We start from the raw sequence: 18,398 nt of genomic DNA, 5'->3' as shown, positions 1-18,398 counted from the left end.
TTCCCCACTGAGCAGGGAGCCCAATACGGGGATCTGTCCCCGGACCCTGGGATCATGACCTGAGCCGAAGGCAGATGCTTAACCAAGTATTGATTTTAGGTCAGGTATTGATCTCAGAGTTGTGAGTTCAAGCCCTGCATTGGCCTCCACACTGGACATGCAGCCTCCTTTAAAAAAAAAAGAAAAGAAAGAAATCAGGATTTACCTTTTTATTTTTTTCTCAAAATGTCTGTTAAATGAGCTATCATTAATTACTGCAAACACTGAAAGTTAATTTCAAAAATAGGAAGAAGCTAAATAGGATAAGCCTATCGGGAGAATTTGAAATACTTTGATAGAAAAAAACTAACTTTTTAAGTATTTACAGAATTCATGTGGTGATATCGCCCTCCCTCATTATTTTAGTCCTGAGTATTCTACCATGCTATGTTTTTCAGGACCACATTATTATTAAAGATCTAGAAAGAATAAATAGTCTAATATAGTTTTAAGGGAAAGAATTTTTGTCACTTCTGGCTTGCTGTGGAATTACTACTGTGTTCCAGGTTTTGAATCTGTTCACCTGTCACCTACCCTCAACAAAGTTGGGTGCAAAATGTCAGCACCAGTAATACCCACAGAGAATAGCAAATGAGATTCAGGGCTGCCCACATTTCCTGGGTGAACGTGCAGAACTAATGCGGCAGGGAAAACACTGTTCCTGGTGCCTTTAACTTTGGAAGGGTTTGTTCAGATGGCCCTGCCAGTCTAAAGGAAGCACATTCCCAGTGTATCTCCACCCCATTCAGATGTTTGTTGCAAGTACGTGTTATGGTCAGATCTTGTGTGATGGAGTTAGTTGTTGGAGCATTGCCTTACGGATCCTCGGGAAAGAGACTGATAGCATTGAAGTAGCTGCCAGTTTGAGATCTGCCCACTGCAGTTAAAGAAGGACATTACTTCAAGGGGGCGATGAACAGCTGCCCCAAATGAAATGGTGAGCCCCAGATTTTGAGGATATGGGAAAGTGTTTGATTTATTTACTTATTTATTTATACATAATAATTATTTTTTTGTTGTTATGATTCTGGCACTAAATGTGATGTAGCAGGAAAAGCATAGGCTTTGGTATCAGCCCAACCTGTGTTTGAACTCTGGCTCTGCCTCTTACTAGCTGTGCACACAGTTCCTTAACCTCTTTGAACTGCTGTTTCTTCAGCTATAAAATGGAGGTAATACATAACTCAAATAGCTGTTGAGATGAAATGAGTCACTGTAGTGGTACATCCCACTGAGAGTTCAACAGATTAGATTCCTCATCTCTTATATCTTAGTTTCCTTCTCAAGACAGGCCTCTTCTCATTCAGTGCCTTTGTGTGGGCTCTATTTCTGCTGCTTGGAACACTCTCCAGATCTTTTCATGGTTTACCATATTATGTAGGTTTCTGTGTAAGAGTCATCTGTCTCCTTAGAAGGGCCTTCCCTGTGTACTCTGTGTAAATTACCACCCCCAGTCACTCTCTGTTCTCTCATCCTGCTGTAGTTTATGTCACATAATGTACCATTAGAAATGATAAATAACTCCCACTAGAACATATGCTCTGTGAGGGCAAGGACCTCATCTGTCCATTTTACTGCTGTATCGTCTGGAATGGTGTCTACCATATAGTAGGTGCATAATAAATATCAGTTCAATGAATGAATGAATGAACTCAGAATCTCTCTAATACCAGGGAAAAACCCCTGGCAGAACGCAGCGGTGAAGTTGTACCAGGAAGCAGGTGCTCTCTGCTTTTCAGTGTGAATGTTTCTGCATTGAGAGCCAAATGGGAAGTAGGCCTGTGAAGTTCTCTTGTATCCTTTGCTTCCTGTCTCTGGGAGGAGCCCCTTTGAATGACCTTTACATGTGGCCACTGTTATCCTGTTAGTCTCTATTCCTTATGGAATTTTAATCTAAGGAGGCTTTTAGATTCTAGAGTTCTGAAATGCCCTGTACTATTCACTGAAATCACCTGGATTTTCCCTGTTAGTAAGTAGATAGATCATTTTTTCCAGCCACATCATGCAGAAAGTGCTGTTAATAGTGTCATTTTTAAACATGAGGAACTGGTCTGTTTTATGAAGGAAGAGAAACACAACATATAATAGTGGCTAAGGGCTCTGGCTGTAGATGGAAATGGAGCTCGGTGACCTTAGGCAAGTTGCTTAATCTGTGTTATGCTCAATTTCCTCAGCTACAAAATAGTATAATAATAGCACCTTCCACATAGCTTTGTTTTAAGAATTGAATAAGATGGGGTGCCCAGGTGGCTCTCTCAGTTAAGTGACCTTGAATTCGGCTCATGATCTCAGGGTTTTGAGATTGAGCTGCATGTCAGGCTCCGAGCTGGCCATAGAGCCTGCTTAAGATTCTCTCTTTCCCTCTCCTTCTGCTCCTCCCCCTCCCTCTCTTTAAAAAAAAATTTAATAAGATGGCACCTGCACGTTTTCACTATTTTATTATTTCACAACACAGAGACCTTTTATTGTACATATTTCAGTGGCTCGAGTTAGGTTTTCATAAGCTTATCCTGTGTAAATACGTGTCAGGGTAGATGTATAAGTAACCCAGGTTTGCCACCCCAGGAAGATACCTCATCTCTCTGCCTGAATCTCTGAGAGTATTCAGGTTAAATAGATAATACTTATCATTTTTTGGTATGACTTCTGATATCTAAAGCAGATTATTTGAGGGATAATTTAACTCATGTTTATACAATATATACAGAGATAGAAGAGAAATTTATAGGATTGTGAAAAGGTTGAATGATTGAGCATATTGATAAAACAGTCCGATTTGAAATCTCATAGGTGGTTTTTTGCATGTGTGATTTTATTTTTTTAAAGATTATTTGTTTATTTCAGAGAGAGAGAGCATAGGTGTGCAAGTTGGGGCGGGGGGAAGAGCAGAGGGAGAGGGGAAGCAGACGCCCTCCTGAGCGGGGAGCCCAAAGTGGGGCTCGATCTCAACCCTGAGATCATGACCTGAGCTGAAGTCAGACACTTAACCAACTGAGCCACTGAGGCACTCCTCATATGTGTGATTTTAAACAGAATTAGGGATTTCTCTCTTCAGCATTACATTGTCGTTCATTGAATTCGTTTATGCCACAAATAATTTTATATTTTGAATCTATTAGAAGCCCCATTATCATCCTTAATTAATTAGTCATTTATAGGAATTGTAATATCTGTCTATCCAATAGATGGTAATATTTCCATTTGAAAAACCTGACCTTTAATATGTTTTAGTAATTGATTCATAAATCTTTCTGAAGGGAGAGTCAAATCCATGGGTTTTTTAAAGAAGCTTTTTATTTTGGAATAATTTTAGACTTACAAAAAAGTCACAGATAGTATAGAGAGTTACCATATGCCCTTCACCCAGTTGCCCCTCACATTAGCTTCTTACATAACTGTGGTACATTTGTCAAAATTAAGAGGTTAACATTGGTATACTACTAAGTAAATTCCAAACTTTATTTGGATTTCATATGCTTTCCCACTTTCTTTTTCTGTTCTAAGATCCAATCCAGGATACCACATTGCATATGATTTTTAGATGGTGAATCAGTAAGATCCTAGAGAGGATTACCTTTACTTTTCTTACCTCCACTTCCTCCTTTTGTCTTAACTCTGGATCTGAACTTCTGCAGGTCCTTTTTTTCTCTGGCAACAGATGAATGACCTTTGTGGGTCTTTTAACCACCATTTCTGTGTTGACAGCTTAGAATTTCAGGAGCATGCTTTGAACACTCATCATATATTTAATTTATTAATGAATGGGTCCTGATCCTTCTGCCTTTCTCTGGGTCTTGCCCTTTAGACATACCAGATTGAATAGAGTCTGGGAATAGAGGGTGCTTCTTCACTGTCAGAGCTGCCTTCCAAAAGGAAACACTTTCCTACCCCTCCCCTCCCTCTTCCCCTTCCTTCCTCCCTTCCTCCCCTCTTTTTCCTTCCCTTCTCTTACTCCTCTCCAACTGCAGCTCCCTCCTGGTTCCCCCTGCCCCAGAACAATATAGGATATGATTTTAAATAAGAATGTTTTGATATAAGGCCCTTTTATTTTGCAAAATAAAACGTGTCATTGGAGGTGTGGTACCAGATTACTAGCAGTGTCTATTCCTGTCCTAAAGAAGAGCTAGCTGAGATAAAGATTTATACTCTAGTGAAATGTTTATATTCTGTGTTATGGTTTTACAAAGCACTTTTCACATACATTGCGTTTTTTTGTTTTGGGGTTTTTTGCTTTTTTTTTTTTTNTTTTTTTTTTTTTTTTTTTTTTTTTTTTTTGGTTTTTTTTAGCTCAAAGCACAAGAATTATTTTTACAAATTGAATTATAGTGGGAAAATTGGGGCTAAAAGAAGTTAAGTGACTTGATTAGGTAGCAACAGAGCCAGGATTAGCACTTGTGTCTTCTCAGTCTTTCTTTGATGTTCTTTGTTCTTCCCTTAAAGGTCAGTTCTGTAAATGTATTCACTTGGAGCTTATAAAATATTCATATAACCTACCCAATATGCATCGCTTGCCCCATTCCCCAGAAATTATAGTTCGGTTGACGGTAAACCCTTTCTGGCTAAGGGTAGGGCTAATTATAGAATACATTGGGGCCTTAAAAATGCTCTTGTTTATATTAAAAGCACAAGCCAGAAACACATTTTTGGTGCAGTATACACTGTGCTAACCCATTTAGGCTGGTTTCCAACTTGAAGGAAGAAAATTAATCATGAAAGTGTCTAGAGAAACTTCAGAAAGCTTGAGGAAATCCTACGTAAAATGCAGGAGAAGGGAACAGTCCCAGGGATGCTGGAGGACAGAGTAGAGACTGAGAACCACAATGCAGGAGTGGTGACAGGAAGGGATAAGGGAGCGCAGACACCTCACTCCCTTTTTATCTCTTTCTGATCTCTATCAGGAAAGACTTGTGGGAAATTACAATAAATACGGACCTAGAAGAGCGTATTACTTTTTGGGAACAACATCAAGAAATTACTTGAAACTTTAATAAAACTGATCACAAGGATAAAAATTGTTAACGCCCCCATTTGTGTGTGTTCACTATTCTTAACCGACGTAGGAAAGATCTTGTTTCTCTGTGACTTCCAGTCACAGTTGGGTACTATCACCTTTACGTTCTCATAGCACGTAAAAAAAAATACATAACTATTTGGATTTTTATTATTTTTAAGAAACCAACACTTCTTTTTATTATTTATGCATACATGTATATCACACATAAGACCAGATGACTGAATTCGGCAGGGACCCTTAATATAGTAGGGCATGTGTATTAGCTAAATTTGCATTTTCCTATGACTTTTTAAGTAAAAGTCTAGATTACAGACATCATATCTTTCTTATAGCATCGCAATTACTCATTTTGAGTCTCTTTTTCCTATTAGAAGTAAGAATTCCATGAGAGTGAGAACCGCGTCTTATTCACATACGTAATTCCTAGTATTCTAGTACCAAACCCTGGCTTTGAGAGTGCAAAAGATCTCATATGGATGAATTGAATAATGGAACAGTCTCACTGCTTAGTTGGGATGTGGTGTCTGAGTATTTCTCTGAAAATACTCTTTACTTTTACAAGTACTTATTTGATGTCTATTTTCCCCATGAAAGCGTAAACCACGGAAGGCAGCGACTTGGGTCATTGCTGTATCCCCAGCAGCAAGCAAAGTATCTGGCATGTATAGTAAAGCCTCGTATTTCTTGAGTGAATGCCTAAGGAGAGTTTTGACAAGAAACTGAGGAAGACCTGAAGAGGGCATGAATATGAGGTGAATTGGTGTGTTTACCAACTAGTATGCGAACCGTAGAGCAACTAAGTAAATAAACAGAAAGTGAATAGGTGACACTGTGTGCCTCAGCTTACTTATTTTAATATAATTTACCCTGAGGTCTCTATTTTTTAAGGAGTTTTAGTATCTTAAACAATTGACTATATATAGTAGTAAAGAAGAAATGTGAAAAGTTAGTTATTACAGAATATATAAAGGAGAAGCTCTGAATGCCGGGGTCTGACCTCTGTCATATCCTTCATTTTTTTCTTGTAAAACATTAATCTCAACTTGTGCTTACTTATATGTGGTTTGCTGTCTATTTCCCCACTGGACTGAAAGCTTTATGGGAGCAGAGACCCCAGGTGTATCCAGCACCTAGCACAGGGCCCGACACATATTAGTTGTTTAGTAAACATTTGTTAGATGAATGGAGAACCGTCCCCCTATCCCAACACTCAGTCTGTATTTTGGTCGTGATGCTGTAGAGTATCCCAGGCAGCAGAACAGGTGGGGTAATACCCTCTTCTGAGAGTACCCTTCACCTACTTTTAATTGTATATTCTAAGGATGAAACTAGTTGAGTACTTGGAGAATAGCCTTTGGTTCTAAGTGGTAGGTGATGTGATTTTATCACTTGGGTGTCACTAAATGATTTTTTAAGGCATATAGAATAAACTGAAGTACAAAATACACCAATAAAATAAATAAATAAAATAAATAAAATAAAATTCTCTGCTACAAAGATGAGTATTTGAATTATTAGCATGGTAAGCTTCACCTAAGGCTAAAACCCATCCTGTTCCTTCTCTCATCTTCCCGGTGAAACAGATTCTCTAGTTTGAAGGTAGAGGTAGTGGTGTCTGTTGCTGAACTAAATTGTGTTTGCTTATTTATTATAGGACCAGTACCTAAAGGTTATTGAGGAGAAAACAATGGGTGAGTTATTAGGAGATCAGGCTTTGGAAATGCCCTTGCCATTTAGAATCTTCCTTGAAGAGGTCTTATTGAGCAAAGGATAATGCCAAGGGAGAGTTTTTGTTCTTTTGCTATCATTCCCATACGAATCTCCTTCCTATTCTTTTGTACTTCCCTCATAAATACCTCATCTCCCTATTCTAGAAGCCTTTGTGGAATCGGTAATGGATAAATATGAATAAGGTGCGAACAACATGCCAAGCTGCCCATCTCCCTCCCGGGGAAATCCAGGACTATTGACCAGTGGAAGCCACAGAGCTGGGCTTGAAGACACACCACTTATTTGTGGCTTTTTCTTTCCGATCCTCACTGATCTGTTTGTTTGATGTGTCCATTTCTTCGGCATTACCTCTTGAATGCCATCAACATACTTCTGTGGTCTTTACAGGGCAGAAATATATGAAGTTTATTCCTTTGCTTTGATTTCCCAAGAAACCAGTTATTCAAACAGCAATTGATTGGTCACCTTTGTTTGAAACAGGCGGAAAACTTGATTAATTCTGTGGGGAGTGGGGAACCTAGGGTTCCCCACTTTATGGTTGGGTTCTTTTTATTCCAGTCCTTTTTCTGGCAGGCAACTCAGTCGATTCACCATTCATCAGCTTTAAAGACATCTGTTCATCTATATATAGGCTGCTTGCACAGACCCATTTAGAAACAGATGATATATTAAATTTGTGGAATTCAATAGCAGTGAAAGTATAAAGACTCGTGCATGTACACAAATAAGTATTTTTGTTTAATCTACTTGGGGAGTGGAGAGGAAATCTAAGTGGGTATAATGAATAGAGAGATCTTGTTGAATTCCTGCTCTCTTGAATCTCCTTGGTCGAGCACCGTCTAGGAGTATAATCCATCTGAGCTGGTGTCAGGTACTTCTCGGTGAGGGTGGATGTGCATTAAATGTATGGCCTTTGAAATGTACTCCTGATCTGGGTACTTTCTGTAGTGGATACAGCACATATAGCTCTTCTGCTGTGTACTGAAAGTGAGTTATTAAATGGTTTCTTCTAAAATGAATAATCCCTCAACTGATAAATTACTAACACTACATCTGAAACTATTGATGTACTGTATGTTGGCTAATTTAAAAAAAAATAAAATGAATAATCCCTGAAGTCTAGAAACATAAAGGCATTTTATTTAGCGTGCTTAGAATTAAGAAGAATGAAGATAGACTAAGGAAAGGGGAAATTCATATAAATATCTATTTCTTTGTAGTTGAAAATTTTAGAAGAGGGATCCTTGCATCTATACACAGCCAAGCAGATCAGTTCGAAAGTGAAATGATGTAAAGGCTGACAGCTGTAATTTGGAGTTTACTGTCTAGGTCTTTTTTTCTTTTCCTCCTTATAAAATATTGTCTGAGTTAGCAGGAGAGGGTTTTGCAGTGTAAAAAAAGTACATGCCTGCAGTCAGGTTGTAGCAATACAAGGTACTACTGATGAAGAGTGAATTCTATAATGTGAATGGGGAACTTGGTCAGATTTCAGATAAGCACAGAGTTTGGAGTTCACTGCTGAGAGGGCACAGGATAGAATTTTCAGATAACTGAACTTTAATTTTATTTAGTTTTACAGATGGAAAGATTTGTTAAATTTACCTTCCTCTTTGAGCTAGACCTGTTGAAAAACAAAGTCTAAATCAATCTTTACTGTGTACTCCATAAAAAAAACTTGAATCATAGACTTCAGTGTTTGCTCTCATGAGGCAATAAGTTTTTCAGTCAAGAAGTTTGCATAATATCCCTTATGGCCCTATCTGTAGATGGGTTATTTAGGAGAGATGCTGATTGGTATTTCAAAATTATTTTTGGATAATAGCCAGAGTTTTCATTAGTTATTGTTTCTTTGAAGTGTTGAGGCTTACTGAGTTGTATTTAGATTTCTCTGTTCTCAGAAATCAAATCAATTTGTTATATTTAATCATTTTCTAATAGCTCATATTACACTGGACTTTAGAAACACTATATATAGGGGTGCCTGGGTGGCTCAGTTTGTTAAGCGTCTGCCGTTGTCTCAGGTCATGATCCCAGGGTTCTGGGATTGAGCCCCACGTTGGGCTCTCTGCTTGGTGTGAAGCCGACTTCTCCCTCTCCCTCTGCCTGCCACTCCCCCTGCTTGTGTGTTCTCTCTGTCTCAAATAAATAAATACAATCAAGAAAGGAAGGAAGGAAGAAAAAGAAAAAGGAAAGAAAAGGAAAGAAAGAAGGAAGGAAGGAGAAAGGAAAGAAAGAAGAAAGAAAAGAAAGAACGAACTACATATAAAAGTTGACAAATATTTTCCCTTTTTGCCTCTTACTTTCTTTCCTCCAAGGAGACGTATGTCATAATATTAAGTGCCCCACATTCTAGAATCACAAAGGCCTGGGTATGAATTCGCATGGCACCACTTTTGAGTTGTGTGACCCAAGGCGTATTTTTAAAGGTCTGATCCCTAGTTTCTTTATGTGTAAAATGGAGATAATAATTGTACCATCCTCATAGGGCCCCCCCTTTTTAAAAAGTGTGTCAATCATTTAACACTGGGCCTAACACATAGCGACACTCAGTGACTCCTAGCTGTTAACTATTTGCATCTTACTGTTATTATTAGTGTTGCTGCTAATCTGTGGCTCTAATTTATCTGGAATCAAATTCCTCGGTTAGTTTAAATTTATTTTACTAAAGTATCACTCAGACTCCTTTGACCCTGGCCTGAACCATATCCCTTTTCCTCAGTCCCTTTTTCTGTCTCACCAGAGAACCATCTCAGGTGGCCCCATTGTATGCCTGTTGTCTCAGCAGCACAGGTTCCAGAAGACACTGAAGAAGCAAAGGAGTAAGGGACCCATGTTCTGGAATCAGAATGTTTGTGTTCAGATTCTGTTGCACCTCTTATTAGTGGGAAAATCTTAGGTAAATTACTGAATCACTCTGGGCCTTATTTTTCTACCTATAAAATGGGATTAGTAATGTCCATGTCTTTCCCTAGGGGTGTTAGATTAAATGAGTTCAAACATGGGAGTACATAGAACAGTGTCTGGCACCAAGCACATCTTCTATAAATGTTAGCCACTAGTGTGGCTGTTGTTTTATCCATTTATTCTGCAAGTCTTTTCTTTTAAGTGTCACTTTTTTTTTTTTTTTTTACAAATTAATAGTTATAACTTCCTTTTTTTTTTTTTTTTAAGATTTTATTTATTTATTCGACAGAGATAGAGACAGCCAGCGAGAGAGGGAACACAAGCAGGGGGAGTGGGAGAGGAAGAAGCAGGCTCACAGCAGAGGAGCCTGATGTGGGGCTCGATCCCATAATGCCGGGATCACGCCCTGAGCCGAAGGCAGACGCTTAACCGCTGTGCCACCCAGGCGCCCCAATAACTTCCTGATAAGATCTCTCAGACTGTCTTATCATTTTGAGATACAGTTCAGTTCAAGAAACAGTTATTAAATGCCTGCTGTGTATTGAGTGGTATGGAGGGCGTGTATTAATAAGATATATTTTCTGCCCTTGAGGAGTTTATAAACGGGTAGGAGAGATGCACTATATTCAGGGGGTAACTATTACACAGGGCGAAACACTACTACACTTTTTATAACAGATAAAAGATACCTCACAGGAGGTCTAGAGTAATTGTGCGTGCTTGGGAGTCGGGAAGGTCAGGTGCAAAGGGTAGGCATTTCCAAGTGAAGTGAATGAACAGTTGGGCCAGTCCATGGTACTTGAGGAAGAGTAACTGGACAGCCTTGACTGGGGCATTTACAATGGGTCGCAAGCCAGGGAGCTGTCTGTGCAACATGGCAAAAGTGTGGCACCGGAAACTTGTGAGAGGAAGAGCGTGAGGGAGGTGGAGGAGTTGAAGTTGGCTCCAAAACTTTAGTACTAGTTTGGAAGTCGGGGGTGCGGGGACTGCGGATCGTGATTCCATTTTTTAAAGAGATAAGAAGGCTGGAAAGTGGGTTAGGTTTTTGGGAGAAAGACAGGTTCTACTTTGGACCTGCTGAATTTGAGATGCAGTCAGGAGTCTAGTTATGGTTCTGCCATTCTCGGAGGCCTTCTTAAAAACTGCTCTATGAGTGGAACAGGCAGGTAACCTAAGATAATATGATTCCTAATAGATGCAGGTCTCCCTCACATATGACTTGCAGAGACCTTATAATTGAAGACTTACCAGATAAAGGGACTTTTCCTTGGCTCCTACTCCTCCTCCTCTGAATGTTTTCTCAGTTAGCCTCTCTCTGAACGCAGGCCGTGCCATGGTCGTTCTGCAGTGGTAATGCCCTTTACATTTCATTGGTATTTGAAATAGAGATCGTTGACTTTTAACTTTAGAAAAATTCCTATTGAGTGTTTCATTAAGTGGTGTTGCCAGAGTGGAGAGGGGAGAAATACTGGTCACCCTCGCCTGTCCTGGGTGTGCTTTGACTCGTGTCCCTTGGTGGTTTCACAACAGAAAAAAAGCTCTACGTGAACAGTAAGAGGAAGAAAAGACTTATATTGATGGTAAAATGTTTTCTGGTCTAGAGAAATGCATTGTTTGGTGAAAATAGGTGTAATTTTTAGATACAAAAGTTAAGATTTTACAAATAACCAATACTTCCTGATCTATGTGAGCACCGTATCATTCACTACACTCATGATGGTAAACACTTGCAGCCAGGAAGACAGCGTAGAACATCTAGAAAGCTTTTCCTGCTGGGTGTTGGTCCTCATCATATTTCCTTTGGGTTAAGAACTTGTGTTTTTTTAGTCTTAGGAGGAGGATACAGTGTTGTAGGAGGTTTTGAGCAAGAGGCAAGACTTTGGTACTTTATGGATTGTTATCGCCCTGCAAGACCCTTCGCAACTTCCTCTCGCCGCCCACAGCAGAATACGGAAACCCTGCTGTATCAGGCCACTTCTGCAATTACAGACAGTCACAATTAAAGGGATCCCTCTTTCACACTACACCCTTCTGTTCTGAGACTTTCTTTGTATTTGAAAATGTGTCTTGTGTGGTGGAATGCCCAACTGAGCCTCGGTCTCTCCTCTCTCTTTGCCGCCCTGCAGTGCTGCAGTTGAAGCTCCAGCAGCGCCGGACGCGAGAAGAACTGGTGAGCCAAGGGATCATGCCGCGTAAGTGCCTCTGTCTCTCAGCATTTCATAGAGCTGTTTTTTCGACATGGCGTGTGTGCCTGGTGAGCCGTGGGAAGCATCTAACAGAAAGCAAGGGCGGCAGGTTTCATTTGTCACTCTCTTTCTTGTGCTTTTCCAAGTTCAAGGACTTTCAATCACTAATAGCTAAGATACTGCCCTTACTGAGTTCAGTGAAACAACAGCGTTGGGTTGAATGGTGCCATTGAACCATCCTTCGCTTTTGAATTGCACCTTTCAGGGGTTTCTACTCCCTGTTACACTCACTTCCCTTTACAGGAGGAGCAAATCTTGAGCTGGGGTATTGGGAGAAAGAACCCACTTCTTGTTTTGCCTTCATGTCCAGGTTCTTGGGAAGAGAAAACCCTTTTCCACCTGGTATTTTGAATCCACTGCAGTTTTATTTAGAGTGAGATTCTCAGACACCCTGCGGCTGGCACGGGTGTGAGTGTGCTTGACGGGCTATCGCAGAGCCGCGTAGTAGGTGCACAACTACATCACTTGGGGAGAAATGAAACCAACACGGAAATCTCTTAGAAGTAAGAAAATTGGCTTTCAATACCAACAGCATTATAAACTGTGTGGAAGCCGGAGCTAGCAAGATTTTGCTCTTTTTAAGTCATCAGTGGAGAGCTTAGGCTCTCCCTCTTCTTTCTTTTCTCGTGTGTTATTGCTATTTGGACACACCCTGTGAAGTTAAAAAAAAAAAAAAAGTCATACAATTTCTAGCTTCACAGTGAGAGAACTGATGTTTTTTCACCTTAACTCAGTGCTGACCTACTGCCACTGTGCTTTCCTAATCCTCTTTCACTTATTCATTCAGAATATTTGAGAACCTGGTATGTGCCCTTGATGCAGCAAGAAAAATCCAGCTTCTGCTCTCAGGAGTTTTATGTTTAAAAGGAGAATAGTGATAGTAAAGGAGGAGACAAATAAGATAACTTCAGAATATGGTCTTTTGTTACAAAGTAAACTAACCATTGGTGTGTTAACAAGTAATAGGAATGAGATGGGGTCACTTTGGATAAGATGATCAGGAAAGGCCTCCCTCAGGCCCTGAGCCTGAGACCCTGAGCTGAGGTCTAAAGGATGAGATGCAGTCAGCCTTGCAGAAGCAGGCGGAGGGCCAGAGAAAAGCGAGAAAGTGTAAGGGCCTGGTGCAGGTAAGAGCCTGACGTGTTTGAAAACATCAAGGAAACCGGTGTGGCTGGGGCCTGGTGACTGAGGGGAGCCCGGGGCCAAGTTAAGATTGGCAGGGTGGGTGGGGCTAGCAGGAGGGCCTAGCAACCACATGGAAGAGGTGGATTTTATTTTAGGTACAGCGGGAAGCCACTGAAGCCTTTTAAGCAAGTGAGGATGGGATTGATTCACATGGTGATGGCAGGTCCATTTCTAAGAGCTAGAACTGTAGAGCAGGTGGAAGGAATCTGAGGTCTGTTTCTATCCTAAGCATCAGCCAGGAACTTAAGTCTCAGATTCAGCTTTTTATTTGCTGTAGTTAACTTCTAAACCATTTACCCACATTATGCTGCTATCTTCTCTGGCTTTCCAGTGAAGGACTTCCCAGCCCCAACCCTAAAGAGTCATATAGAGCAGGCTGCTTCTGGGATCAGTGATGTGATCAGGTAGGGCACTCTCGTGCTTTACGGAGCACTCCAGATCTGCCTCTTCATAAACCCATGTGGAGGAACAAGCCACCCAGAGTCTCAGCTCCTTGTCCTTTTCACCAAGGATATCATGTGTTTAATGTCTACTTTGTACCTAGAGTAGTTAGTCCTGGAGAGATTAAAGAAATATCAAACAAGGTACATGCCCTCAGATATTTAATGTTTTTTTGAGTAGCTAAAATTTACCCAAATACAAAATAAGGAGCAATTCAGCATCCTGTAGGGTGCTGACTAATTACAGCACTAGTTCTGAGAGTGTAATGCTATTTCTTAAGATCCATGAGATGTTCAGGGTCCAGAAGCCTTTCAGAGAGGGTGAAGGCCCTGCATTCCCGTGCCTGTCTCGTACTTGGTACCAGGGGCTACTAGAGCTCACTGTTTAATACGATTGATCGCGTACAGTCTCCCTGCTCAGCATTTCTTGTCATGTTCTATGTTGTTAAAAGACAGATGATGCTTCCATTATTGGAGTTATCTGCTTATACATTTCCCTCCAGCCATACTGTGAGCTCCTTGAGAAAGTATCTTATCCAGTGCCTGGCACTGAATGAATGAATGAAGACAGCCAGTTGTGAAGTGTGATGTGTGTGTATGTGAATGATAGACAGGAACAGATACAACTGTCTTGCAAACTTGGAATTCTGGACATGGAATTTGGAACAACTCTCTGTCAGGAGCCCAGGTTCTAAAATGTTCTGAACACCTAATTGTATACTCTGCACTGGTCTCTGTATCTGTGAAATGAGAATAATTGCCCTTCCTATAGGAATAGAAATTATCCGCTTCTGGGAGAATACTGCATCTTCCTCCTACCAAGAGCCACCTTCAGCAATGGACACAGTCTTGGTTTTCAGCTTGTCTCGTGAGGGAAGTAGGTAGCAGTCTCTTAGATTCTGAGAGACAGTGTTGACGCCTGGCAGTAGTTTCAGGTGTGAAATCCCCTGTTCATCCAAATACCAGGTGGTACATGGAGAGGTTCTTTGTTGTTGTTTTTCTGTTTTTTTGGTCACCCTGCACCCTGTGAGCAAATTCTTCATCACAGCTCTGTGCTCTCTACCCTTAACCTGTTGTTGTCTCCAACACCCTCAGCCTCCCTGACCTCCCCACCACCTGTCATCCTCCACCAGCCCCACTTCTCACCCTCCATGCCACAGCTTCCAAAGGAAATAGAGGAGTGTTGGAAGCAGCTTGTAAGTGACCAACAAGTTGTCGATTTTTGGAGATTTGGAGGCCTGAAAAAGTAACATCTGGTTTGAAGGGTCCAATTCCATTCCCATCTTGCTGGCCTGAGGGTTTTCTCTAAAGTGCATTTATATGTAAGTTTGTTGTACAACTGAGGAAGTAGGTAGGCCTCCGAACTGGGGGAAAGGAGTGATGTAGCCATGGCTGTATCCTGCCTCATCATTTCTCTGTTTATATCTTTTATCAAATTCTTCTCATTCCTATCTTATTTATGGCTCTGGGAAGAAAACCCACCCACCTCATCTTCCAGAATACTCCTACACAGTTCCCATGTAGGACTGGCTTTTGGTTGTGACAGCATATCTGTAGGACACTCTGTCTTCAGTGGCTCCCTTGCCTTCAGGGTTGTTCATGTTCTGCATGTCGTTCAGAGTTGAGGTATGGCCTTTCATAAAGTGCAGGAGATTAAAGAATCTCCCAATTCCAACATACCCCTTTCTGCTGCTTGATACGCTCTGTTCATGGCATCTAAACCATGGGGTATGGAAGTTGGTTTCTGATGTGTTTTTAAACAGGGTCATTTCCCAGCATCTGTTATTCTTCTCATGTAAACATGTGTCTCAAATTTAACACTATATAAACCCTACCAAATACAGAGTGCCAGATAGCAAAGGATTATATATTCCAGGCCCTGAGCTTTCTTTAATAATGTCTGAAGCTCTGCATGTCTTGAGGGAGAGGAAAGATGGCACAGATAGGAAGCTGGTGTTTAAGCCCAAAGATTAAGACCAGAAATGCTGCTATACCCAGAATGAAGACTCATAGAAGACACGGGTCATGTGTGGTACACTCTGTTCTCAAACAGAGCTTTCACCATAGCCTTTCTCTTTGACATTTAAAGGTGTACTAGGTCATAAGGTTTAGGTGAAAATGAAGAAAAATGTTCTGGCAGTGTGAGCTGCTCAGAGGAATAACCTTTTATAGGAAAACATGGAAGTTGTTCTGACCCAGACAAATGAGAAAAAAGTCTCCTGTAATCTTTCTGGATATGAGAGAAGAACCTTGTCTATCCCTTCCTTCTCAGCCTTTTGTTACTCTGTTGTGAATCCTTGAGAAAAGCATAGAGTTGCATGTTTCTATTCTACCGTTAACCCTCTGTTCACTGTTTTCCCCATGTGCGTGTAGTGAAAACACCTTGGTACCTTGGCAAGCTCGTGAAGAAATCATTAGTTTTGTCCGATAGATTCTCTAGGGACCTTGCTCCATTGCTTGAGTGCTTGTTTTTTTTCACTTTAAATGGCATTTCTGTGCACCCAGCCGGTGCCATTGGTGACCCTTAACCTCCGAATGTTTGGAAGAATCCAGAGTGTGAGGCAGCACAGTTCAGAGAGGGCAGCCAGTTGCTGTCAATCCAGAAGACTCACAGAGGGCTTAGCCACTGAGAGGGGCTCAAACATGTTGCTACGTGGAAAAGTGAACAAATTGGTCAGCTAGTTTTGACTGGCTCGTAGGTCTACAAATAGGCCCTGCCTATCTCACATTGAAACTGTAAAGAATGGCTTTATGTAATGAATCCCCACCACTCTGTATTTTTAATAAACTTGGCTATATCTTGACTCCCTAACCCTTAGTTCTGCAGTTTGATCCCTTTGTCATGTTTCAGCCTTCAGTGTTAGCTGGGTGAGCTATGTAGAGACAGTGTGGCCCAGTGGCAGCACTCGTAACTACTCTGTCATTTTACGGGGGCTCCAGCGTTAGCTGAGAACCTCCTGTTCATCTGATTATAGCAATTTCTGCACCAAGAAGAAATTTCTTTCAAGCTCTGACAAGAGGTTATTTAATGGCTTGAAGTGTTAGGATTGATTACTATTATCCCTTATCTTCTAAAGCTAAATTTCTTCTTAATGATATTTTTATTTGTAACTTGGGAATTAGTACTTATATTATTCTTCACCAAATGTACAAACTGAGCTTCCATATTCTCTTTCCTTAGTATATATGGATCAGATCCATTTTGGTAAGGCTCCTTTAAAACTGATTTTTGTTATTTGTAATCCCCAAGAGGATAAACCAACTTCCTGAAGCCCCAGAGTTTCTTGTAATAAGAAAGAGGCAGTAATTTAACTTTGACCTCTAGTAACTTGGGGATAGCATGGGATCTTGTCCCCAGGTTACTAGAATTCCAAAGAACTAGCTACGGGGCCACCTGGCAGGCTCATTTGGTGGAGTGCGTAACTCTTTTCCGGGTCATGAGTTCAAGCCCCACGTTGGGTATAGAGATCACTTAAAAATAAAATCTTTAAAAGCTAAAGACAAACAGGGGCACCTGGGTGGTTCAGTCAGCTAAGCATCTGACTCTTTTTTTTTTTTTTTTAATATTCATTTATTTGAGAGAGAGAGAGCATGAGCCAGGGGAGGGGCAGACAGAGAGGGAGAAGTAGGCTCCCCACTGAGCAGGGAGCCTGACATCGAGCTCAATCCCAAGTCCCTGGGATCATGAGCTGAGACGAAGCCAGATTCTTAACTAACTCAGCCATCCAGGTGCCCCAAGCATCTGACTCTGGATTTCAGCTCAGGTCATGATCTCTCAGGGTTGTGAAATTGAGCTCCGCATCAGGCTCTGCACTGAGTGTGGAGCCTGCTTAAGATTCTCTCGCTCCCTCTCCTTCTCCCTCTGTTGCTGCCCCCCCCCACTAAAAAAATAAGATAAAAATAAAAGCAAACAAAACAAAAGAACTAGCCATAAGACCAGCCCTGTCCAATAGCACTTTCAGCAATGATAGAAATACTCTGTAACACTGGCCACTAGCCATATGGGCTATTTGAGCACTCAGAATGTGGCTAGCTTGAGTGAAGAGCAGAATTTATAATTTAATTTAATTTTAATTAATTTAAGTAGTTACATGTGACTGGTGGCCATTGTATTAATGGGATTTTAGATCTTACTGTGCCACTTAGGAACAGGGTGACTTTGGGCAACTTCGTTAACTTTTCTGAACTCAACTTCTGCTTTTATAAAAAGGAAATAATAACCCTTCTTACCTACCCCACAGAGTTAGTTTGGAAATAAATGAGGTGATATATTGTTCATGCTTTTGAAATACAGGCAGTATTACTCTCAAGAATGAGAGGAGCATTAGCTGGGATCTACCACCTCCCCCCCCCCCCCCCCCCCCCTCCATCTCATTAATTTCTCTCAAAACCAGTGTTTGGGAACAGGAACTATTTTTCAATAAAAATTCTTTTTCCATTTTTCCCTATCCACAGATTAAAAAACAGTTGCTGAGAATGGTTAAAAGTCAGAGAACTACTGGACAACATGGTGTTCTGTTAAGACTGTTCCTATTTAGTTAAGATCGTTCCTATTTTGGTCATATATTAACAGGGCTATCATTTTATTAGCTTGCTTTCTCCATGGCAGTGGATATTTCTTCTTTAGCCTCTCTTAAACAGAACAAATAAGTGTCTGGGTTGGAAATAATGTGGTTTTTTTTTTTTTTTTTTTATTTCTCTCGGCAACTTGCCGAGAGACAGAAATGTTCACCAGTGGGGACACAGTGGTGATTCCAGGGTGGGGGAGGGTCTGGTTTGGGGTCTGGTTTGAGGCTGAATTGCCCTTTTCTTCTAAAACTTAGATTTAAGATGACAAAA

General features: G+C 40.8%; 1 protein-coding gene across 5 annotated transcripts in view; it reads left to right on the top strand.

The window, feature by feature from the left end:
• MRTFA (myocardin related transcription factor A) overlaps nt 1-18,398 on the top strand; it is a 160,468-nt gene that overhangs the window by 109,379 nt on the left and 32,691 nt on the right. For all 5 annotated transcript variants that reach the window (XM_034644540.1, XM_034644539.1, XM_034644538.1 and 2 more), the window contains one exon: nt 11,815-11,880. In XM_034644540.1, the coding sequence (XP_034500431.1) occupies nt 11,815-11,880 (66 nt within the window). The remainder of the gene's footprint in view (nt 1-11,814; nt 11,881-18,398) is intronic.

The sequence above is a fragment of the Ailuropoda melanoleuca genome, chromosome 15, assembly GCF_002007445.2.
Source record: "Ailuropoda melanoleuca isolate Jingjing chromosome 15, ASM200744v2, whole genome shotgun sequence".
Classification (NCBI taxonomy): domain Eukaryota; kingdom Metazoa; phylum Chordata; class Mammalia; order Carnivora; family Ursidae; genus Ailuropoda; species Ailuropoda melanoleuca.
The sequence above is the reverse complement of the archived record's forward strand: the minus strand, read 5'-3'. Positions and strand labels throughout refer to the sequence as shown.